At 44.4% G+C, this 25,412-nt stretch overlaps 1 protein-coding gene across 1 annotated transcript in view; it reads left to right on the top strand.

Annotated features, from left to right (window-relative positions):
* Window positions 1–25,412, top strand: part of LOC135509501 (A disintegrin and metalloproteinase with thrombospondin motifs 20-like) — a 135,993-nt gene that overhangs the window by 56,567 nt on the left and 54,014 nt on the right. The window contains exons 12-22 of the mRNA XM_064930223.1: window positions 12,233–12,378; window positions 12,736–12,917; window positions 13,780–13,916; window positions 14,567–14,684; window positions 16,428–16,523; window positions 19,020–19,186; window positions 19,327–19,456; window positions 23,179–23,305; window positions 23,376–23,586; window positions 23,861–24,025; window positions 24,598–24,768. Coding sequence (XP_064786295.1) covers window positions 12,233–12,378; window positions 12,736–12,917; window positions 13,780–13,916; window positions 14,567–14,684; window positions 16,428–16,523; window positions 19,020–19,186; window positions 19,327–19,456; window positions 23,179–23,305; window positions 23,376–23,586; window positions 23,861–24,025; window positions 24,598–24,768 — 1,650 coding nt within the window. The remainder of the gene's footprint in view (window positions 1–12,232; window positions 12,379–12,735; window positions 12,918–13,779; window positions 13,917–14,566; window positions 14,685–16,427; window positions 16,524–19,019; window positions 19,187–19,326; window positions 19,457–23,178; window positions 23,306–23,375; window positions 23,587–23,860; window positions 24,026–24,597; window positions 24,769–25,412) is intronic.

The raw sequence follows: 25,412 nt of genomic DNA, 5'->3' as shown, positions 1-25,412 counted from the left end.
TCTCCCTCTCTATGACCACTCTGTCTCTCCCTCTCTATGACCTCTCTGTCTCTCCCTCTCTATGACCACTCTGTCTCTCCCTCTCTATGACCTCTCTGTCTCTCCCTCTCTATGACCTCTCTGTCTCTCCCTCTCTATGACCACTCTGTCTCTCCCTCTCTATGACCTCTCTGTCTCTCTCTCTCTGTCTCTCCCTCTCTGACCTCTCTGTCTCTCCCTCTCTGACCTCTCTGTCTCTCCCTCTCTGACCTCTCTGTCTCTCCCTCTCTATGACCTCTCTGTCTCTCCCTCTCTATGACCACTCTGTCTCTCCCTCTCTATGACCTCTGTCTCTCCCTCTCTATGACCTCTCTGTCTCTCCCTCTCTATGACCTCTCTGTCTCTCCCTCTCTATGACCACTCTGTCTCTCCCTCTCTATGACCTCTCTGTCTGTCCCTCTCTATGACCACTCTGTCTCTCCCTCTCTATGACCTCTCTGTCTCTCTCTCGGGCTCATGGGGTTTGGATTTAGGGGTCTGGGCTGAATCCTGAGCCTGGTCTGGGGCCCCTGGCTCTGAGGTGTGAGAGGGCCCCTGGTGATGGAGGTTTTAAGTCTGGGAAATAGTGAGGGCCTGATTGGGGAAATGCAGCAGCTATTGTCTTATTAACCAGAACTGATTCTTTTACTGGCATTTCTGAACCTAACATTAGGCCCGACCTGATGTGTAATTTAAACCACTAAAAGGAAACATAGTCTCTCATAAATATTTACCTCAATGTGTTCCAAAAAGCCCTGAAAAATGTATGAATGCCTGTCAACACTTTTTTCTCCCCGTTAGATCTCCTCCAAGGTGAAACATATTAAATTCAACACATCAAAATAATGTGGCCTCTAAGTAAATGAGGCCAGCTTGCAAGTCTTCTAAATAGGACGTGAAAAAAAATATGCGTTTGTGTACATCAGTAAGGAACTGGGGCACTATGCTGAGCTCATGTTGTGCTCTCTAGTATGCTCTCTCTCGCTCTCCTCCCTCTCGCTTTCTCTCCAAACACTCTGTCTTTCTCTCCCGCTCCCTCCCTCCCTCTCTCACTATGCTCTCTGTGTGCGGCAGTCCCTCTCCTCTTGTTGGGCGCTGGAGTGAGTAATGTGGTCATGTGACCCTTGGCGGTGCTTCTGTCATCTGGCCCAGTGGGCCGTGTGTTAACAAGGGCGGCCCATCACTTGTCTATAAATACCGCCACCATCCTCCTCCTCCTCCTCCTCCTCCTCCTCGCATCTTCTTCAAAAGGGCCCTGCCTGTGTGTGTAGCTCTGGGGCCAACCCGCGCGTTCAATCAGGGCATGTCAGCCCAAAGGCAGGCCCTCACTTTGTAGAGAACAGCCTTCCCTCCCTCACTGCCTCTCTTCTCACCACGCAGGGCAGGCAGCCTCACAGTAGCTTGGTGGGTGGCGAGAAGAATGCAGCCCTGACTTGAATGAAGCAAATGTGCTGTTGTTGTTGCCCACCAGTTATTAAGCACCTTACCCAGTGTTCAGGCCTGAGTGTGTGACTGAAAGAAAACTCTGTTTAAGTTTTTTTTGTGGGTTTTGTTCTGCTTGGTGCGGTAGATGGAAATTTCAATTGTGTTTAATTTCAAGACCGTCAATTCTTTCGAGTTCTGCATTTTAGTTGAACTATAACGCTTCCGGACTTCTTTCCGAAAGGTTGTTTTGAACGACTTGTGTCAAAGAGCCAGAGAGGAAATCCTAGTTGTATTATTCCAATCAGAACATTCCTCATAGCTGCAAGCTGCTCTCCTCTCATTTCAGCCAATTAGAGAGCAATAGTGAGGTCTTGAAAAGCAGAGCCAGGCTCAGGCAGAATAGAATGTGTTGGCTGAGGCGGGGAGTGTTGGCTCGGCCCCCTGGCAGCCAAACACGCTAGTGTCGTACGACGCTGCCTGTGAGCTCAGGCTCTGGAATCTCTGACTCGTATCAATATCACTCTCTGCTAATCTCTGGGATTTTTTCCACTTCCCATCATCACAGACCTATTGCTTTAGCTGAACAAGTGGATTGTTGTTTTGCTAGCTCTCTCCATCATGTCATTTCTATGTTTAATATTGTACGGTAGGGATGGAAGCTTATGGCGACAGAGGATGGATTTCATTTTGATTGGATAACAGGAGGTTGCTACATGACTGAGACAAATTAGGGTATACTATGTCCTTCTTCACAATGGATGGTTTTTTAAGCATGCTGTACACAACATATATTTTCTTCCTATCTAACTTTCCCATTTGAATCCACATATACAGACAACTTAATACCTGAACATGAACATTATGAAGCAAATAACTATGGAATAATCCAGAGATATGTACCTGAAGAGGAAGAGGTAGCCTAATTTGACCCTAGGTTGAAGATACCCAGGTTAGGACAACCTAATAATTCATTGGGGAAGCTTTTGAAAATGAACAGATTCATGGGACCAGCGCCGATGCTAACTAGCATCGCTAGTCCCATTTCTTAGAATTCTTCCGCATTTATGCAGTAAATGATGGGATATTAGAATCCCCTTGTCTTAACCTTTGTTATCTTCAGCCTAGGTTTGAGTCTGTCTATGTGAAATGAGAGAGGAACAAACACCAAAGGTAAAAGTATCGGTACATGTGAATAGAATAGCTTATGGGCAAAACCACTCATTCACACGAATGATAACCTTCCACTGCTGCGTAGAGAGGATGGAGTGAGGGGTTGAGGGGGTGGTTCTCAGGTTGTGGTTGCATCATCCCTCTAAGCCCCTATCTCACCTCTTAGAGTGCAAGGAAGAAAGGAGATACTGTTTCCCATGATGGTTCACATCTCTCCACAAGGTTCTTTTTTGTTGTTAAACAATATGCGTACCCCGAACATAAGACCACTATTGGAAATACTAAACACAGCGCCACTGTCCGCCACACGATCGTTGTTATTGTTTTTGTTTTGTTGACGAAGCAGCACTGCAAAAACAAATATCGGACCTCGATTTTTTTTTGTATTGTATTGAAATAATGAAGTTAAAATGATTAATTAATTAATTAATTACAGCCTCATTCTAAAATTGATTAAAAAATAAATAAATCCTCCGCAATCTACACACAATACCCCATAATGACAAAGCGAAAACAGTTTTTTAGAAATGTAAGCAAATGTATTAAAATGAATAACAGGAATACCTTATTTACATAAGTATTCAGACCCTTTCTTATGAGACTCGAAATTGAGCTCAGGTGCATCCTGTTTTCATTGATCATCCTTGAGATGTTTCTACATCTTGATTGGAGTCTACCTGTGGTAAATTCAATTGATTGGACATGATTTTGAAAGGCACACACCTGTCTATATAAGGTCACACAGTTGACAATGCATGTCAGAGCAAAAAACTAGCCATGAAGTTGAAGGAATTGTCCTTAGAGCTGCGAGACAGGATGGTGTCGAGGCACAGATCTGGGGAAGGGTAGCAAACAATGTCTGCCTCATTGAAGGTCCCCAAGAACACAATGGCCTCCATCATTCTTAAATGGAAGAAGTTTGGAAACACCAAATCTCTTTCTATAGCTGGCTGCCCGGCCAAACTGAGCAATCGGGTGAGAAGGGCCTTGGTCAGGGAGGTGACCAAGAACCCAATGGTCACTCTGACAGAGCTCTGGAGTTCCTCTGTGGAAATGGGAGAAACGTCCAGAAGGACAACCACCTCTGCAGCGTAGCACTCCACCAATCAGGCCTTTATGGTAGATTGGACAGATGGAAACCACTCATCTGTAAAAGGCACGGCACCCCGCTTGGAGTTTTCCAAAAGGCACCTTAAGACTCTCAGACCATGAGAAACAAGATTCTCTGGTCTGATGAAACCAAGATTGAATTCTTTGGTCTGAATGTCAAGTGTCACGTCTGGAGGAAACCTGGCACAATCCCTACGGTGAAGCATGGTGGTGGCAGCATCATGTTGTTGGGATGTTTTTCTGCAGGTAGGGACTGGGAGACAAGTCAGGATTGAGGCAAAGATGAACGGAGCAATGTACAGAGAGAGCCTTGATGAAAACCTGCTCCAGAGCGCTCAGGACCTCAGACTGGGGTAAAGGTTCATCTTCCAACAAGACAATAACTGGAAGCACACAGCCAAGTCAATGCAGGAGTGGCTTCGGGACAAGTCTCTGAATGTCCTTGAGTGACCCAGCCAGAGCCCCAGACTTGAACCCGATTGACCATCTCTGGAGAGACCTGAAAACAGCTGTGCAGTGATGCTCCCCATCAAACCTGACAGAGCTTGAGAGGATCTGAAGAGAATAATTGGAGAAACTCCCCAAGTACAGGTGGGCCAGGCTTGTAGCATCATACCCAAGAAGACTCGATGCTGTAATCGCTGTCAAGGGTGCTTCACAAAGTACTGAGTAAATTTGAATACTGAATATTTATGTAAATATGATATTTCAGTTTTTATTTTTAATTATTTGGAAACAATTTCTAAAAACCTGTTTTTGCTTTGTCATTACGGGGTATTGGGTATAGGGGTAAAAAAAAAGGGGTAAAAAAACAATTTAATCCATTTTAGAATTAGGCTGTAACATAAAAAAAGTCAAGTGGTCTGAATACTTCCCGAAGGTAAAAATCCCCTTGCCCCTTTCTCACCTTGCACCTCTACAAGTCTATTGAAGCAGTAGTATGGAGGTATTCAGCATCACTCAGCCTTATGCTAGTTATTGGAGATCTGTACCATGCTAGCCTTGGGAAGTAGGGGTGCTGGGGGTGTTGCCTATTGTTTTATTGGTGTTTACTTTCCGAAGACAATAACTGTCCACCTCACAGTTCAGCTGTCAAAGATTTAAGCACTAAATGCATCAGACCATTGCATGTGTATATCCTTTCCTATGGGCTTATTTGTCCACTGTATGATATTCATCTAGAAAAAATGTCTATGAAGGAAGCTTAGAGAGAGATTGAGATATGCCGGCGACATGCTATGACACCAACATGCATTTCTTTATCCTTGTCAGATTGGCTAATGTGTTTGCTATACAGATATAGGGGTACAGAAAAGGGGTTCAGAAAAGGGCTGCTATTATTATTTTCTTTAATGGTAATACGTTATTTTTCGATCAGAATTTTTTTTATAAAGATAAGGATTGTATTTTGTTTTACCAGAGTAACTCTGGTAGGCCTAAAACAGTGTTTTACCAGAGTAACTCTGGTAGGCCTAAAACAGTGTTTTACCAGAGTAACTCTGGTAGGCCTAAAACAGTGTTTTACCAGAGTAACTCTGGTAGGCCTAAAACAGTGTTTTACCAGAGTAACTCTGGTAGGCCTAAAACAGTGTTTTACCAGAGTAACTCTGGTAGGCCTAAAACAGTGTTTTACCAGAGTAACTCTGGTAGGCCTAAAACAGTGTTTTACCAGAGTAACTCTGGTAGGCCTAAAACAGTGTTTTACCTCACCTGTCAGAGTCAGTTGGAGTGATGATGCGCATTGCCTTCATTTCATAGGCCTGCAATATAATAGGCTAATAGCCACCCCACCAAACAAAGTTTCTAAACTTTATTAGGGTAATATCAAAAGTAAGTCAAGTCATTGTTTATTGGGAAAAATAAGAGCAGGATATTATAGCGTGGCAAACACAACAGTTGTAAGTTAATTTGGCCCCCAAAAAAAACGATTCAACAGAATGAAACGAAACACTTGCAAACTGGTTTAAACCTTCACAAAAAATGAAAGCAATAGGCTAATAATATTTATTGTATGAAAGTCCTTCTTATGACGCATCTTAAACTAAATACAGAGCACACAATTACAGATCAAACTTAATTAAGCCAACAAAAATGTCTCAACAGATTGAAACAAAACACATTTAGCATATTTAAAGAACTGGTTTGGATTAATAAATAAGCCTCCAATAATAACAATGATATACAATAAGTATATTTCTAAAACAAATTATTATAAATAAATATATTTTAAAAAATGACGTCCTACCTGAATAGCGAGTTTCACAGTAGCCTGCATTTGGTCGTTTGTGTGGTATTAAAAAATATTATGTAAATGACGTAGAATTGCATGAAATGCATTTATAAAAGGCAAAAAAATATCCCCTTGTGTGGAAATCCTAAAATCGGGTCTGCTCAACTGTATGCCACTACGCTAATTCGATTATACGTAAATGCATGCAATGCCTTATTATAAATGGGATTTTCATCTAACGCCCCCCAGCACCCCATACTCAAAACATCTTCCCATGGCTATGCATGCTAGCTTACACTGTGCTGCTGATTGAACACGTTCATGGAGGTCTGGTGGTGGTCTCTATCGTGTTATATCTGAAAGTGATCCCTGATATGCAGCACACTACCCAGTCTGATTTGGGTCTGAGGAGTAGAGCGATGGGGTAGCTAGCTAGATGGATGTGGTACTGATCTGTTCAGACCGTCAGGGACAGAAGCATACAAATCATGTCCTGCTGTGGCTGGCCAGTCTGTCTGTCTGAACTCCAACCCGGGGCTGTGAGAACCAGAACATGAAAGGTGATGCCTTTTGGAAATGGCTGTGTTAAAATTAAAGACTGGGAGGTTTTTAAATCAATCCCTCTGCCCTCTCATTCCTGTGATGATGTATGGCTTGGGGAAAAATGATGTACTCTCGAGCAACTTCCTCGCAATTACAGGGCGCAACCTCTAACCAGCCAGCTGAACTTAGAGGAGAGCAGATGCTGAGACTTGGTTTGCTGTTAGCTAAGCATTTTCCCTCCTCAACAACATGAAGCCTCACTAAACGTTAAGCAACAACGTGTGTGTGTGTGTGTGTGTGTACGTGCGTGCGTGTGTGAGTGAGTGTGAAAATTCTTAATTTGAAACAAATGCTAGCAACAGCTGGGCAAGTTTCTCTCACAAGGCCTTCAAATGTCTCACTGCATTCCCAATTGAGGACACATTTTGACAATCTGTCGAGGAAACTGTGGTCCAGAGCCCTAAAGGGTTATGCCAGCTTTACCGAGGTTTTTTCACCTCAGCGTTTTCCAAGGCTGTATTTGTGCATCCCTGAGACGTGCTAATTACAATCAATAGGGCCCCAGATGCTTCAGAGCCTATATAGCACACTCACACGCACTCACACACACCTCTCTCACACACACAGACACACACTCACACACACACACTTTTCAAGCTAAACAAAACGGTTGTAAACATGAAGCGCCAGAGGGGAGTGGAATGCCTTAAAGGCTTACAGGGGCTTTGGTCCTATCTGACAGCCCCTTGTGTTTGACAGTTGCTCAGGTCTTACTACCCAGCAGCACCGTGGTGGTCCTCCCCTATCCCATACAACCATACTGTCGTTTTTTTTAAATTATTTTTTGAAAAACATTCAAAAATGTCCAGGGGTGCCCCTCATTGGCTGGACCAGGGTGGGGGGTGCTCTCTACCCGGCCATGGACCTCCAGCACCCCTCTGAAGGCATTAAGAGCCATCCCGAAATTTGCACCTGGTAACCCGTTCAATCACCAGGTGCACGGTTGAACATGGAGGGGGGGGGGGGGGGGGGGGTTACACTTTTAAGGTCTTGGCTGACAATTCTCATTCTGTGGGGGGGGGGGCATGCTGACACGATGGTGCGAGACACTCAGTAAGCTGAGTTTAGGTAAGGTTAGTGTCAGTAAGCCTCCACCATGCTCTGCCTGGCTCTCTGGTGTTGTGTTATATTAGGAGGATTCTTCATTGGTTCAATCAACTCTATTGGGAGGGCTTCAGATGTTTCTCATACCACTTCCTATGATGTATTACAGTTCCTGAGCGAGCGGAGATCTATAGTGCTCAGTGTTTTCTCAACCCAAAGAAAGGCCTGCCTCGCCTTAGTACTGTGTGGAACCCATTTCTGCGTCTACTCATGTGTGTGAGTGGTTCGTTTTTAGCACATTCCACGTTGTGTCTTTAGAACAAATCTAATATAGCTGTGGAATTCATTTGGCTAATGTCATTACAAAATTGGCCAGCATGTGGAATGTTGAGGGTGAGCTGAGGAGTGGGGGGGATAAGAAAGGCCAGATCATTACTCAAAACTTGTCTGAATTATGGAAATGTTTGTGGTTTTGTTTAGTTCATCCCCCCGGGCTTTTTAACACCTGCCTGTCATCATGTATATTCCTTATACTCCATCATTGCTCTTTAGAGTGTATTACACCATAGCCCTCGTCGGAGTGGCCGTGCCAGATTCGGGATGTGTGTGTGTCTGCGGTATGGAAGGGAGATCCACAGGTGTTCACCCCAGGTCATGGCACAGCTTAGAGCACATTCATTCTCAGGCATACACACCTCAACCTCACTGTTCCCCTGACGAGGACCCCTTGACCCCTTGATTGACATTCTCTCTGGCTTAATAGAGTCATTATGAACATCTATGCAGGGTCTCATACTGTCAAACAACATCTGTTCCATAAGGGAGCGGGTGAGCAGTTTGAACAATAAGTCAAATGTAATTTGCTCAGTAGTAAAAGTATACAGTTGAGGCAAATTAGAGATTTAGCCGTAGGAGCTTTCCTTCCTGGCCTTCTGCATGACAAATGAACGTGCAGATGGGACTGTATCTATACATGTTACATACCATTGAAGACAGTTTGTGTACATTCAAAGCAGCACAGCAGCCTCCTTGGTGAGTGTGCCCAATGGGCTGTGGTCTGGTCACATGGTTTCTGTCTGAATGGGGAGAAAGGCAAACCGCTCCTGATGTCAAGCCAGTAATGAGCTCTGTTACCCTGTTATCACAACTCTAGAGTTTCTCTTATCGCCACCACACCACCACTCCCCGTGTCTGTGTGCCCAGACAACGGGCTGCCTGCCTGCCTGCCGCAGTGCACCCAGACAGACGCCGTCTTGTCCCACATTCTTTCTCTGAAAAGGACCCTCCTGCTATCTTCTCTACGGAGAGAGAGATTTGGTTACACATACAGAACTAAATAGGCTGCCATGTTTGGTTTATGAAAGCACTGTTAGGTCTACCTCTTCTTGGCAGGGGTTGGTCGGTAGGTTTCCCGATACCCAGCTTAAATGCAGGATTTCATCAGTTCATACCACACTATCTTCATGCACAGTGTGTTTATGTAAAAATAAAAACAAGTTTATGAATCAATGTGAATGGGTAGTATATGTAAGGCCATACTGTGATAAATCCGTTGACTGTTTCCTCCTCTCCTATGTTTTTTTTATGAAACAGCCCTTCCTCACTCCATATGTCCATACCCTTACGGAAAAACCCACATGATTTCACGTGAAATTTCAACATTTTGCAAATTGTGAAAATTGGATATAAACCCACCCACTTTGCCAAAGCACAGCCCCCACATCACTAGAGGAATATCTTCAACCACCAACTTAACATCCTGAGACAAGGCCGAGTATAGCCCACAAAGATCTCCGCCACGGCACAACCCAAGGGGGGGCGCCAAGCCAGACAGGAAGATCACATCAGTGACTCAACCAGTAAGCCAGTGACTCAGCCCCTGTAATAGGGTTAGAGGCAGAGAATCCCAGTGGAAAGAGGGGAACCAGCCAGGCAGAGACAGCAAGGGCGGTTCATGGCTCCAGAGCCTTTCCGTTCACCTTCACACTCCTGGGCCAGACTACACTCAATCATATGACCCACTGAAGAGATGAGTCTTCAGTAAAGACTTAAAGGTTGAGACCGAGTTTGCGTCTCTCACATGGGTAGGCAGACCATTCTATAAAAATTGAGCTCTATAGGAGAAAGCCCTGCTTCCAGCTGTTTGCTTTGAAATTCTAGGGACAATTAGGAGGCCTGTGTCTTGTGACCGTAGCGTACATGTAGGTATGTACGGCAGAACGAAATCAGAGAGATAGGTAGGAGCAAGCCCATGTAATGCTTTGTAGGTTAGCAGTAAAACCTTGGAATCAGCCCTTGCCTTGACAGGAAGCCAGTGTAGGGAGGCTAGCACTGGAGTAATATGATCAAATGTTTTGGTTCTCGTCAGGATTCTAGCAGCCGTATTTAGCACTAACTGAAGTTTATTTAGTGCTTTATCCAGGTAGCCGGAAAGTAGAGCATTGCAGTAGTCTAACCTAGAAGTAACAAAAGCATGGATTAATTTTTCTGCATCATTTTTGGACAGAAAGTTTCTGATTTTTGCAATGTTTACATAGATGGAAAAAAAACTGTCCCTGAAACAGTCTTGATATGTTCGTCAAAAGAGAGATCAGGGTCCAGAGTAGCGCCGAGGTCCTTCACAGTTTTATTTGAGACGACTATACAACCATTAAGATTAATTGTCAGATTCAACAGAAGATCTCTTTGTTTCTTGGGACCTAGATCAAGCATCTCTGTAAGTGAATAAGTGAATTAAATGAATGATGAGAGAAGAGTCAGATTAACTGATAACTAAAATAGCAGTTCAGTTGGCACTCTTTTGCTAAGTGCAGAAATGTATTGAAGGTAATCCATGTGCTACAGACTTCGTGGTGCAGCAGAAAGATCAGCATACCCCAAAATCAAGAAGCTGTGAGTTTAAATCCCAGGTGGGATGATATTGACAAGTCAGTACTGTCATCATGCCAAATGTAAGCATATTATCATTGATTAAAGTTGTTTACACTATTTTAGCTGAACAGCGTACCACTTTTGAAATTGCATTGTCACGTGAAATAGCTGTTTTCACCTGTTGAGCCGAAATGTCCCCGTTAAAACAAAAGAAACACATGTTCACAATATGAAACATATGAAATATGAAACAATATGTTCACATGTATTAAGTTTAGAGTTCACATGTTAACACCATCTTCTCACGTGAGGAGAATAATTGTTTTCACCTCACGTGAATTACAGATTCACATTCACTTTCACATGTGAAAATCTAACTCTCACATGTGGAATTGCATTTTCAAATGTGGAAAACGTCATGTGAAAATCGAATTAGCACTTGAGATCATGTTTTCACGTGTAGTTTCATGGTATCATGTTGCTTTTACATGTTGTCACATGTTGTCACATCAACTTGACATAGGATCACATGTAAAATGAATGTAGTTTTTCTGTAAGGGTAGGGTGACTTTCAATTTCCAACGCTGCTGATGAAATGGCAGGCTCGTGATGCAGCCCAAATGGCACCCTATTCCCTACATAGTGCCCTACTGTTGACCAGATACCTATGGAACTATTTAGGGAACAGGGTGGCATTTTGGGATGCCCCCTTACATAGTTTGGAGGAATATCTGGCTGTCCACACGAGAGGGGGGCATGTGACACCAGCAGAGAAGGAATTCAACAGGAGAGGACCTGGCTTAGCTCATTGAGAAGAAACAGCCAAACGCATTTGAAGATTTTATTGGCTGCCCCCTCGGTCAATCCATGATGTAATAAAGGCTGACAACATGGAAGTGTTGCAGTGTGCAGCTCTGCAGAGTGCTGTTGGCTCTGGTTCCACTCACTGGCACTGCCCTCATCCCCTCCTCTCCCCTCATCCCTCCCCACACAGCAGGCTAGGCGCTGAACCAGAGCCAACAGGCCCCATCCCCACAGCTGCATGGGGAACTTGGAAACATTCCTCTTGGGTAATTGACAGTAGGTTTAGCATCCCCCTTAGTTTCTTTAAGGGTATAGTTTTACATCTGAACAGAGGATTAAGGAAGGGGAGGAGGGACAACACTCCCAGCTGTGATCACTGCCTGCGCTAAATGTGGTTCTGCACCAACCAAAGCTGAGTTGACATTCTTGCACTGTGGTGTGTTGGTTGGGATTTGGATAAGTGATGATGTCACACTCTCTAAGATGATCCCCTGTGTGTGTTTGTGGTCTCAAGTTTCAAATTCAAGCTTCACGTTTATTTTTCCATATGTCCATCACGAATGCATTGGAATACATTGGAAATCTTACCTACCACTTATACACTACGTGACCAAAAGTATGTGGACACCTGTTAGTCGAACATTTAATTCCAAAAACATGGGCATTAATATGGAGTTGGTCCCTCCTTTGCTGCTATAACATCCTCCACTCTTCTGGGAAGGCTTTCAACTAGATGTTGGAACATTGCTTCCATTCAGCCACGAGCATTAGTGAGGTCGGACACTGATGTTTCCACTTCACAATAACAGCACTTACAGTTGACCGGGGCAGCTCTAGAAGGGCAGTGACGATTTCAAACACCTGTCTGCAACGGGTGGGGCTGAAATAGCCGAATCCACTAATTTGAAGGGGTGGCCACATACTTTTGTGTATATAGTGTACTCTTTCTCTGTGTAGCACTGCAGACATGGGAAGTGTGTGAACAAGGAGTTGGACCTGCGGCCGGTCCATGGGGAGTGGGGCCCCTGGGGACCCTACAGTGTCTGCTCCAGGACCTGTGGAGGAGGCACCAGGAGCACCTCCAGAGACTGCAACAACCCTGAGTAAGACTCTTATTCCTACCAGTGCAACACACCAGGAGACTGCAACAACCCGGAGTTGGAGTCTTAGAGTAACCAGTCCAAACACAACAGCAGACTCCTTCAAGCCTGAGTAAGATTGAGTCTCAGTCTAACTAAGCCAAACTAAGACAAAACACACCAGGAGTAGCCAGTCAAAGCAATAATAACACACCTTGAGTAAGGGCTCTGATTAGTCAAAACAATACTATACCTGAGTAAAAGCCACAAAAAAAAGCCTGAGTTGCGTACTTGGCAAAACACATGTCAATCAAAGAGTCAAACCCTAGGTGAATGTCAGTCAAGTTTTAATCAAGTTCTATTGTCGTAATGTTTCTTCAGGCCCAGGAACAGAGGAAAGTTCTGTGTGGGTCGAAGGATGAAGTTCCGGTCGTGCAACACTGAGCCGTGTCCCAGAGGACAAAGAGACTTCCGCGAGGAGCAGTGCTCTCAGTTCGACGGCAAGCACTTCAACATCAACGGTCTACCTCCCACCGTCCGCTGGATGCCCAAGTACAGCGGTAGTGAGTACCCTCTATTTTAAAGCGTCTTTGGGTCCTTGAAAATCACTACTGTATATAAAACTCCATGTATTATTTGTGCTAGGGCACACTGCACTCGCAGTTCAACCATGAGAACACCTTGGCATCTGTTATAGTTTGTAATGGAGACACTACATTGAGGCCTAATTGAGGGCTAAAAGGGATTATTAGTCAATATTTTTCAGGATGACATAAGTAAAACATATCTCTGGTGCTTCTGTCTCCATACCCACAATGCCCATCTTGTCCTGGTAAATAGACTAACTCTACTGTTTGCTTTTGACTCCGTAGAGGCAGATTCTGTCAGTGTGTTCTTCCCTCAATGCTTAGCATAGTCTGGATAGGAACAGACGGATGAATGTAATCAACACTATAGAAACATTCAATACTACCACATGATGCTCCTGGATAGCTTCCCTCTTCTATATCTCATGCGTTGTTATAATTATTGTGATGGCTGGCTCTGCTGGACAAGATGCCGTTTGGCAAAGGAGACAGGGCTTTGGCGCAGTGTTGATGATTTCGAAGAAGTAACCTCAAGCTGTCACAATACAATGTTAAACAAGCAAACTGACCAAGCACAGAGTCCAAATTGCTGTCAAGCAGAGTGGAATATTTCCAAATAGCTGATAGAAATGTTGGTATTTCAGCAAAGCTAACTGCTGATCCTAGCAAAAATGTAAATAGCGGTATTATTGTGGATAATAAAAAAAAAAATGGTTGACTTGCTAACAGTAGGCTTATACTGTAAGATACTGTTGTTTTTATGTGTTTCACTATAGTATGTCACGTAGAAAGAATACTCCATAGGTTGTTTTTTCTTCTATCTTTCCTTCCTCTGTAGTTCTAATGAAGGATCGGTGCAAGCTCTTCTGTCGGGTTACCGGGACAATGGCCTACTATCAGCTGAAGGACCGCGTCATCGACGGCACACCATGTGGCCCAGACACCTACGACATCTGCGTTCAAGGCCTCTGTCGGGTAGCTGGACTCCCTTACGTCAACATTGTGTATCAAGCACAGCTACACACTTATATGTTCTCTCAGCTGTGTCTGTCTATATCAGCATATCGCTTATAATGTTGTGATATGTTGCTGATGCTGACCTTCTGTATCAGAGTGCGCGCACACACACACACGCACACACACACACATGCACGCACGCACGCACACACACACACACACACACACACACACACACACACACACACACACACACACACACACACACATACACGCTCACACACACACACACACACACACACACACACACGCGCGCGCACACACACACACACACACACACGCTCACACACACACACACACACACACACACATGCACGCACGCACGCACACACACACACGCACACACACACGCTCACACACACACACACACACACACACACACACGTTTTCACCATTTTTGCCTCCTCAAAGAGAAAGCTGTAGTTTTGTGGATGTTGGGTTGAGGATAACATCTATTTTTAGTGCAGGTTTGTGACTACCGATGACAGAGATAGCCCTTGGTGTGACCCCATGTCTGATTGGTGTGTGTCTGTGTGACCCTCTGTCTGATTGGTGTGTCTCTGTGTGACCGCCTGTCTGATTGGTTTGTCTCTGTGGCGTTTCCACAGCAAGCAGGCTGTGACCATGTGTTGAACTCCAAGGCGAAGAACGACAAGTGTGGAGTGTGTGGAGGGGACAACTCCTCCTGCAAAACCCTCGCTGGGACCTTCAACGACGCCGAGTATGGTAAGCCTGGCTGCCTTTCTTCTGTTTCCCTGTATTCCAAAATACTTAAGAAGGTATTGCACACTGTTCACAATAACAATTGTCGATGAACAGGTGAAATACAACACGCTTGCCATAAACTATTTGACACTTGAATACTGCACAAATGACCACAGAATTATGACATAACTTTTGGATGCTTGTGAAGGCTATTTTTTTTCCTTTTTGCTTTTGGACAATGCTTTGCATAACATATATCCTGATAAAGTCCCCAAACTTGTGGAAAGCCCCAGGTAAACACTGGAAGTTCTCAAACTGACCCCCTCAAACTCATGATTGGTATGATATCTCATCCCAGGCCAATCGCTAATTACATCCAATCACCTTCAAGTCTGAGCTGCAAAATAACAAAATAGAAATTACCATAGGTGTGGCTCCGGTCAAGTTTACTCAATATGAGTTTTGTTCTTCGCTTCTCTTTGTCTCTATCTGTCCGTTCCTCCGCTTGTGTCTGCACCGAGGAGTCTTGGGCCAAGCATGTGTAACCACACCCTCTCTCTCCCTCCTCCCTCTCTCCAGCCAGGCTCAGCTATCCCAGGGTGCACAGGGGTGTCTTTCCTTTAGGACTGTGTTTACATTCTGCGGTCGCCCTGCGGTTACATTCGATTGTATGTGTGGTCAATGGTTGTTTCGGGGGCTTCGAGGGCCTGTGGAGGTGCTGTGGCTTTCTCTAAGGGGGACCTGGTCTGCGGTTTACTCAGTTCACCTTCTCCTTGTACCTATGTGCTTAAGCTGTCTTCACCAGTTAGAGCGGGAATTTAACATACTACTTAAATCCTAACAGCACAGAAGAGACATTTATGCTGCTGTTTGATTTTAGCACTGAAGTGAATGGGTTTGAATTGACTTGTCATGAACCTTCTTCAGCAATTGCTGTTTACCAACTGCTTTAAACCGTTTATTTTGGTTTTGGTTGATGCTGTAAGACCTTTTTCTTGTGGTACCAGAGTAAACTGTGTGTTGGAGTGTTGTGATTGGCCAGTCGGCTGGTCGGTGTGACGAGAGATACCCTTTAGTAGTGCTAGCCCTGAGTGGCCCATGCCATTCTCTCTCTTCTCCATTTCACCCCCTCTCTCGCCTCTCTTTAATCCGGCTCTCTCTTCCAACCCCTCTCCTCTCCCCTCACTCCAATGTCTTCAAACTCCATCCTCCTAGTTCTCTCCCCTCTTTCCACCTCTCTCTTTGTCCCTTTCAACTCTATCTCCTGTTCTTTTCCTACTCTCTTCCTCCCTCTTCCCGTTCACCTCTTCCCTCTCTTTCACCCTCTTCCCGTTCACCTCTTTTCTCTCCTCTCCTCTCTCTCCTCTTCCCTCTACCCATGTCGGCCTGTCATGGAACACAGACCCAGGGAAATTACAGGGCAATCGCCGGACCGGGCCGGGGAGTAATTACATATTATTTCACGGGTGGGCCTCTGTGAGTGAAATTAACCTTCTACAGGTTATTTGAGAGCTCCTCTTATTTTTCCAAGTGTGACATTTTAATCCCAGAGGTAAGAGCTCGCCTTCCCTTCCCATGGAAGATCACAGATCCTGAATCCTACAGCATAGTGAAGCCATTAAATCAAGGTGTGACTGTTCTGTTCAGTACTGGGACTGTTGTGGTTGCCCTTAGCTTTCTCACCGTAAACTACATCGCTCTCCGTCTTTCTCTCTCTCTTTTTGTTCTCTCTCTTTCTCTTTCGTTCTCTCTCTCTCCATCCAGGTTACAACACAGTAGTTCGGATCCCTGCGGGAGCCACCAACATTGATATCAAACAGGTCAGCTACTCTGGGAAGCCGGAGGATGACAACTACCTCGGTGAGTGTGTGTGTATGTATGTGTGTGTGTGTGTGTGTGTGTGTATGTGTGTGTGTGTGTGATCACTGTTCTGGATGTCACCTCAGGCCCCTGTGATTATGTGTGATGGTGTCACTAGTTAGCCACTGTGCCTCACACCAGGCCAACTCACTCACAGCCAGTTTATAAGCCTCTACTCTAACTGTAGAGGCTTATAGCGATTTTTATTTTTGCCCCTTTAAATGGTGTGCACCATACAATAGGTCAATGTGATTCTCCCCCTCCTCTGTCAAAGGGCAGCCATTGGTCAGAACATGGTTACCCACCAGCGACCTCAGCTGTAGGTACAAGGTAAGGAAGGGGGTGAGGAAGTATGGAATAATGCCAAACCGCTGGTCATTTATACCAGTCAGAATGTATATGGAGGAAGCATGGCGGGGTGTGGGCCCACATAGTCAGGCCATAGGGGCAAGCTGGGAAAGAAAACGGAGTGGCTGAATGAGAGGATGATGAATGAGTGTAGAATAGCTGCTAATTAGAGGCATGTGTAACCAGGCCTGATGAAAGTACATAGGGGCTGGATGAGATGGACCATGGTTGTGTGTGTGTGCGCGTTTGAAATTCTTAATTGAATAAAACAACCACATTTTGAGAGTAGTTTTTATGATGTTTTTATAATAGCGAAAAAAACATACACACTTTGCAGTCTTGATCGTGTACTTTAACGCTAAGTATGTTTCATTACCTATTGAAATAAATATGTATTCCTCAAATAATTTGACTGTGTCTTCGACTCACAGATTGATATAACACATGATGTGGTAAACTGAGACTTAAAACGTCTATCCAGGTGTTGTAAGATCTGACATGTCGTGTCCCCCTGCTCAGACGTTGCATGTGTCAACCAATGCTTGCATGCCCCGCCATTGACTGTGCCGTTGGGCACCAGATTGCTACAACATATGTGGTTAGTTGATAAGTAAAATACCTATCCAGACATTGTAAGATCTGGCATACATCAGCAATGTCTGGGCAGAGGAATGCGGCAACAGCCTACCTTAGCAAGCACACGTGCAGCTTGTTATTGTCGGCCAATCAAGGTGGCACTACAGTCAAAGGCTCTGTGTGTAGCAAGCAATGTAAAGTGGGAGGTCTCTAATCAAAGCTAAATGGAATTAAATGCTTGGATGCTACAACAAGCAACCGACGGGTGGACTGTTGTTTAATCTGAATGGAGTTGTTGTAGACAAGGACGGGGAGCATAGCAAAATAGCCTTATTTAACCTAACTAGATGGCTATTTTAGCTAGCTTCGTCACATTGATTTGATGCAGTAAAGACACTACCAGGTTGGATGGTTGATAACCTGTGGCATCTACAGGTTTGTCTAACTAGCACGAGTCCGCGTGGCTACTTTTTATCTCTCTCCGCGCCAGAAACCTTGTCATTTCAGAAAGAATGACATTATTTAAAATACCCATTCCTACTGGAGACCTAGCCAATTCATAAACGCGAACTACCTTTAACGCCTATTGATGAAGGCATCTTCTTCCTGGGGGCCTTTTGTTATGAGCCCCGACGCTTGCTCTAAACGTTGACACGCATCGCTTGCGGTCAGGGTTCTAGAAACATATCTTTCATATCAGCTTGAAATAATTGTTTGAAAAAAACATATTGTATAGGGTTAGGGTTCCCACACGGCCATATCTCCACTGTACAGCACTTGTTTATGGAAGACATCGGCATTATCTATCTAGTGTGCTCCGAACGCCTTTGTGTGAGCGTAACTGGGGAGGAAGTGTAGTTCATCAACTGGAGGCACACATAGAGTTTGGATCTGTTCAAATCTGCTACAGGTGTATCTTTTTTTTTTTTTGAAAGATTATTTCTCACTGATTGAAAAGATAAGGGCCATATGTTTCGAAAACCCGATCGCAAGTGATGATTGACGTTTCTAACATAGCATAGGAAAATTATAGTTCACATGGCCAACCGTGAGCGAAGCTAATCGCTGAAAGGGTTTTCGAGAACCACAGGAGACCTACTCACACACACATTGTTTCAACATGGGCTCTCTTACATTGTAATTACATTGTGTTTACTGCATATTTCTCAGAACCATCATTTGTTTGTGTGTGTGTGTTGACGGGGTTAGCTAGTTGGTGTTTGGTTGTTAATGTGTATATCAGAGTTGGTTCAGCATGTGTGCGTTTGTGTTTGTGCTTGTTTTTATGTAATTGTTTGGATTTGGAGGTTACTTTGTTAGCATTGTAATGTCATTTGGCAAGGAGAGTCACGCAGTCTAGCTCCAAATTACTGCAATTTGGAGCCACCATTTTTTTTTTTACTTACCCCCATGCAACAATGGCATTGCAGAACATTATTGGGTTGAAGTCGATGAATGTTTATACTACTTTCCCCCTCAAACTATTGTCCAAACCTGAGACCCACAAGTTTTTCTCAAATGTGTTGAGGCTATATCTTATATTTATATTTTTCTCTTTTTGTTTCCTTTCAGCTTTATCTGACAGCCATTCTAACTCTCTCCTGAATGGAAACTTTGTGGTGGCCATGTTCAAAAGGGAAATCACCTTCAAGGGAACCGTCATTGAGTACAGCGGCTCAGACACCAAAGAGGAGCGCATCAACTGCACTGAACGTGTTGAGGAGGAACTCATCCTACAGGCAAGGCTGACGTCTGTCTGTCTGTCTGTCTCTATCGCTCTTTGTTTCCGTCTCTCACATTCGGCTCTTTCTCTCTCTCCCCCTCTCCTTCCCCATCTCTCCTTCTATATTGTCAAAGCTTTTTCTCATTGTTGCCCTAGGTTCTGTGTGTGGGGAACCTGTACAACCCAGACGTGCGCTACTCGTTCAACATCCCCATCGAGGAGCACAGGGAACAGTTTGTGTGGGACCCCTCGGGCTCCTGGCTGGAGTGCAGCCGCATGTGTCAGGGTAAGGTCATAGCCGTCCACCCAATTAGCCATGTGTCTTTGCAGCCCCCCTGAGCTGACCTGGTTGATCACATCCCAATACATCAGGGTTCCCCAACAGAATAAATATTATTATGTTGTGTTATTGTTTCATTCATTTTTCACTCCCCCCCCTGCTGCTCCTCTGATAGACATTCTACATCCAGCCAGCGGACACTTACCATGCCCCCACCCCCCAATGGACATTTATTATTGCTACAGTTGTAAATGTGTAAACACTGAGTGTACAAAACATTAAGAACACCTTCCTAATGAGTTGCACCACCCTCTCCACTTCTGGCCTCAGAACAGACTCAGTTCGTCTGGGTATGGACTCTACAAGGTGTCGAAAGCGTTCCACAGGGATGCTGGCCCATGTTGACTCCAATGCTTCCCACAGTTGTGTCAAGTTGGCTGGATGTCCTTTGGGTGGTGGACCATTCTTGAAACACGCAGAAACTGTTGAGCGTGGAAAACCCAGCAATGTTGCAGTTCTTGACACAAACCAGTGCACCTGGTACCTACTACCATACCCCGTTCAAAGGCACCTAAATATTTTGCCTTGCCCATTCTCCCTGAATGGCACACATTCACAATCCATGTCTCGAATGTCTCAAGGCTTAAAAGTACTTCTATGACTTGTCTCCTCCCCTTCCTCTACACTGACTGAAGTGGCTTTAACAAGTGACATCAATAAGGGATCACAGCTTTCCCCTGGTCAGTCTGTGTCATGGAAAGAGCAGGTGTTCTTAATGTTTTGTACACTCAGTGTATATTATTATCTCATTCACTTTATTATAAAACATTTAACTGTTGGATCTCGGCACATAAGAGTTTCACTGTAGCCTGCGATTACATCTGCGACCTTGTGCATGTGACTAATAAACTCATCTAGTCGGCCTGCGGGCCAAAACCATTATTGACGTTCTTGGACATAAAAATCTGTGAAATAACCAGGAAATGAGCTCAATGTGATTTTCATTGAGGAAATCTGTTGCCAGGTAATCCCCTGCATAAATAGAGAGGCACGTAATCGTATCCCATGTTATCGAGGTTTGAAATGATTCTGTTTTTGACAAATACTAAATCTGTTTGGCATTCTTGTGGTCGATCTGCAGTGTAAAAATGATCTAGAACTATGTTCCGACCATCCGCCCAAGGATATATCAGACCATGGCTGAATCTAGATGGACTCCTGCTGTACACCTTCCACCCCCTGAGCCTATAAGCAGGGGCTGATACTTCCTTTGCCTCAGAGCATACAGCATCATTAGCAGGATCCAGTTGAAACGGTTTGATCCCAGCCCGGCTAAGACCATTTGGTCTGGGACCCAATGACAGGAAGTTGATCAGAACATGTAAAGGAGGGGGAAATGCGTTCCTTGGCAGTCGATCCTTTAGTCAAATGGGATCTAATCCAAAGTTGACCTGTGTGTGCGTGTACCAGGGTTGTCCTATTTTATTTTTAAAGACACTAAATACAACTTTTGCCTGCCAAAATGTCCAGTAAACTAAATTGCATTACAAAATAATGCTTTTTATTAATTGATGGCAATACCAGTAGATGGAAATACATTTGGCCATTATGCTTATCGGTCTAATTTGCATAATTTAGTGGAATTCAATTGGCCTGTGTGTATTTTTGTTAGTCGTCATGTATCTTATTCATCCAACCCAACTATCACACGCGTACAGCATACAGAGCCGCTTCTGAGATGGATTTCTCCTGCAGAGCCTCAGCTGGTTGCTGCTGTAGTGAAACGTGTTTATCAGCCCATTCATTGAGCGACTTGTTGTTTTTTTAAGTGTTTTGACATTTCTCAGATGCTCTGATCCAGAGCGACGTACAGTAGTGAGTACATACATGTTCATATTTGTTTGTACGATTCTAAATCCAACCGCGTGTTTCAAAACTGTTTTGGTGTACGATTGAAAACCTCTAACGTTACTATTTGTGTTTCTCAACTAATTAAAGGGCACGTTCCTTTCACTATTCAAGTGAAGACGACAGGCTGTCAGCGTGTCACCCTCCACTTTACAATGTGAGCTGGAGGCAGGATGCATTTTGAAAACATACTTCATTGTTGGAAATCTGAATGTTTTATTTCATATTATGAGACTTGCATCAAAGTAGACTATAGGCAAAATCCTACCATGGAAACGTGTAGGCAATTATTTTATAAATAATTCATAGGCGGTGCGTGAGTTTCAAGTTTGGGGAAGCTTACTTAATTTATCCTACCGTTTTTACCATTCTTCGTGCCAGTTATGATTTTCATATGTGCATTTTCTTGAAACAGTTGAAACACTGTGATCCATTGGTGGCTAAAGAAATGAGAGCATTGAGCTCGTAGCCTATAGGCCAATGCAGCAGTAGGCCTATAACTTCCATTGCTCTTTCACACAGAGGATTGGTGATTATCGAGGAGGAGATTGTTGGAAAGACTTACTGTGAGGAACTATAGTTTTAATGTATCATTCACAATGGATGTTAAAACACTTTCCTACATTTCCGCGCTATGGTGCTCAGGCGTGGGTGCTCACTCAACATTTTCAGGAGAGAGAAACCAGACACATGCTCACGAGGCACTCCAAACAAAAGATCATTTAAAAAAAAAAAGACAAATCATGGAAATGATGGTTATGAAATAAACTAAAATTTGTTTCTCACAAGTTTAGCAGGTTGTGAACTCTGCAAACAACGTTTCCACTCTGGGAATGAGAACGGTAATTTACTGTAATTAATACATGCATTAACAGAAATGTATGGAGCCAAATGATGTGCTGCTTGACACTGCTTTTACTACTGGTGACATTTATACAATGAAACAATGAATGACTGGGGAGAGACTCCTTTATCTTCACCAAACACCCCTCCCTTCTTCTTGTCTCAACATTTGAAATGACACTCGACACATTATCTTCTCACACATTTGAGATGCTTTTCACTGACAGCCCCAACTCAATCATCAACTGAGCCTATTGCCTCGCCCACTACCCATATTTTGGGCTTCCCATATAGGCATAGGTCTACGAGCTTGTGATTTGAAACAGTCCACAGCTATTTTTATTTTGAAAGAAGCTCATGATCCTCGATTCCTCTGTGGCTAAGTCATGCTTTCTGGTGAAGTCTTTTTTTGAATGATTTCCTTTCTTTCTGTAAAGACAGGCGTAATGATATAATTTTGGGACATTTATTTACTTCTCTATTGGACTCACCACTCTGCCATTTCTCTCCTGATCTATTGGATTTCATATCAACTTTCTGTCATTGTCCAGAAGCCAAAGGCACAGTCCTAGTCATATTAACAACCCATCCTCGTTGTTGCATCTTTAGATCTCCCCTCTTTCTAAGTTTCTAACAGAGACTTTCGTCTCTGTCACATATGGAACCGCTATCAGGTGCGCTCATTATTTATTTAGAATGGTGTTTTACCGCGAAATGCATTTTGGCAAATTTTTAAAAATGACGTTTTATTGGCTGCTGCATTACATAATCTACATGTTCTGTTGAGATGAATTGCCATAATCTAAATGTGATTTCTGTCATTCTGAGCAACGTGGGTGGACAACCTAATGGGTTTATGCACCCAAATACATATGGGTTCGGTCAATTTCTCAAATGGATATCTTACCGGTCACGTTGTCCGGCGCCACGGAATCCCTGGTGTGTGTGTGCGTGCGTGCGTGCGTGCGTGCATATAGGTGAGCGATGGCGCAAGGCAGCGTGTGTGAGGAAGAGTGACCACCTGGGGGTTTCTGACCAGCGCTGTGAGCCTCTACCCCGTCCCAACGCTGCCATTGAGCCATGTAACACTGACTGTGAACTCAGGTAGATATACACACACACACACTCACTGTATATCTGTTAAACAGACACTAATCCATATAGCCTGTTGCAGGTGGCACATAGCAGGGAAGAGTGAGTGCTCTGCTAAGTGCGGCCCTGGCTACCGGACCCTGGACGTGCAGTGTATGAGGTACAGCTCGCTGAAGAGGCAGAGTGAGAGGGTGGAGGGGAGGGCGTGTTCTGACCTACCCAAACCACAGGCCAGAGAGGCCTGCCACGGCGACTGTCTGCTCAAGAGCTGGCAGTACAGCACCTGGTCCCAGGTCAGTGGAAACTACAGTCAAAAACACATATCATCTAAGTGAAAGATGATTATAATACTTGTTTTCACTACGTGATGCTATTGCACATTGTCTTGATAAAAAGCCTCTTCATTTCTCGTCTCCTCATGCAAGACAGATGCTACTTGACTTTTGCTTCCGTGTTACTATAAGTGGACATGATATTGACTCGAGGTAAATGTGGGTATGTTATACGTTTGGTGCAGTACAAGTTGAATGGTCTCATGCTGACTCTAACGTGTTGTGACGTGGGCAGTGTTCTAAGACGTGTGGTCGCGGGGCTCGTACCAGGGACTCCTACTGTATGAACAACCTGGGGAGGAGACTGGTGGACAGGGACTGTAGTGACTCCCTGAGACTGGTTGCCGAGAGCTGCAACGACCAGGCCTGCCCTGGCTGGTCAGCCAGCGAGTGGAGCGAGGTACAGGACACACACACACACACACACACACACACACACACATGCGCCTGCACACACATAAACACGTCTATAAACACACATCATGTAAACATTCCTACACACATAATAACACACACATAAATACTGTATATACACGCTTTATAAACTATATGCATATCAATGTCAACACACAGATTTGCTCTAACATGCACACACACACTTTGAGGATAACATTTTACACATTTCACACACACACAATCACCCTCCCCACTCACACACTCCCTTCATACACAAAAACAAGTTTAGACTTTATTCAACCTGATCTCATAGTTTCACTTCGGAATTTGCCGTAATTGGATGAACGTCGATCTTTGACCCGTTAATTCCGCGTGGTTACAAGGTTAAAACAGAAACAACTCAAAGGGTTCAGCTTTGAGCCTCATCAAGTTTGAGCCAGTGCTGTGCATTTGTGTTTTTTTGTTTAGTTTTTGGACCATTTCAAACGTCCAAAATCGGTGGCTCTTTGTTGTGACCAACTTGACTTTATTAGTCTTTCTCCTACACCCCATCTTTCCCTCTGTGTCCCCTCCCAGTGCTTGGTGACGTGTGGGAAGGGGATGAGGCACAGGCAGGTGTCCTGTAGCATGGGGGTAGGAGAGGAGAAGCTGAGCGAACACTTCTGTGACCCGAACGCTAAGCCTGCTGCTGTGGGGAGCTGTGAGCTGCCAGAGTGTGCCTCCTGGCAGGTCGGAGTCTGGGGACCGGTGAGTCCAGATGGATTTGTGTGTGTGTGTGTGTGTGTGTCTGACAGAATCAGATTCTTGGTGTGCGTCTGTTTGAATCTTAGTGTGAGCATAGGAATGTTGGAGTATGTGACATTATAGTGTGTGTTATTTATGTCTAGTTGTACATACAGTATATCCCCTTTTCCCAGTGTGTGTCGGTGGTGTTTGTCTGTGTGTGGGGTCAGATTTATTCCGACAGGATATGAGGGCAGAGTGAAAGCGCTAGGGAGGAAATGGCAGCTCAAGTCAGAGCACACCACTCCATAACTCACCAAGCTGTTAGGTTTCCCCACTGCCTTAGAAGGAGCCACACACACACACACACACACACACACTCACACTCACACACACCTTGTGAGTCTGCTAGTCCAATACTCTGTCTATACGCTAGAGGTCTTCAGGAGTCCAAGAAGTTGGACCCAAGGGCAATCAGACCTGGCCTGAGGTTAACTGGACCGAGACCAGACCCAATTGGACCCAAGTGACAAAATAATGTTTATCAGCCAAGTTGCTCTTCTGGTTAACGAGTCTTTATATGTTGGCTAAGCCTTCTATAACTCAATTAATTGACCTTATTAGCGTAAAATAAATATGCTGTAGGCTATGCAGAGCCGTGGTTGGGT

This window comes from Oncorhynchus masou, chromosome 22, assembly GCF_036934945.1.
Source record: "Oncorhynchus masou masou isolate Uvic2021 chromosome 22, UVic_Omas_1.1, whole genome shotgun sequence".
Taxonomy (NCBI): Eukaryota; Metazoa; Chordata; class Actinopteri; order Salmoniformes; family Salmonidae; genus Oncorhynchus; species Oncorhynchus masou.
The sequence above is the reverse complement of the archived record's forward strand: the minus strand, read 5'-3'. Positions and strand labels throughout refer to the sequence as shown.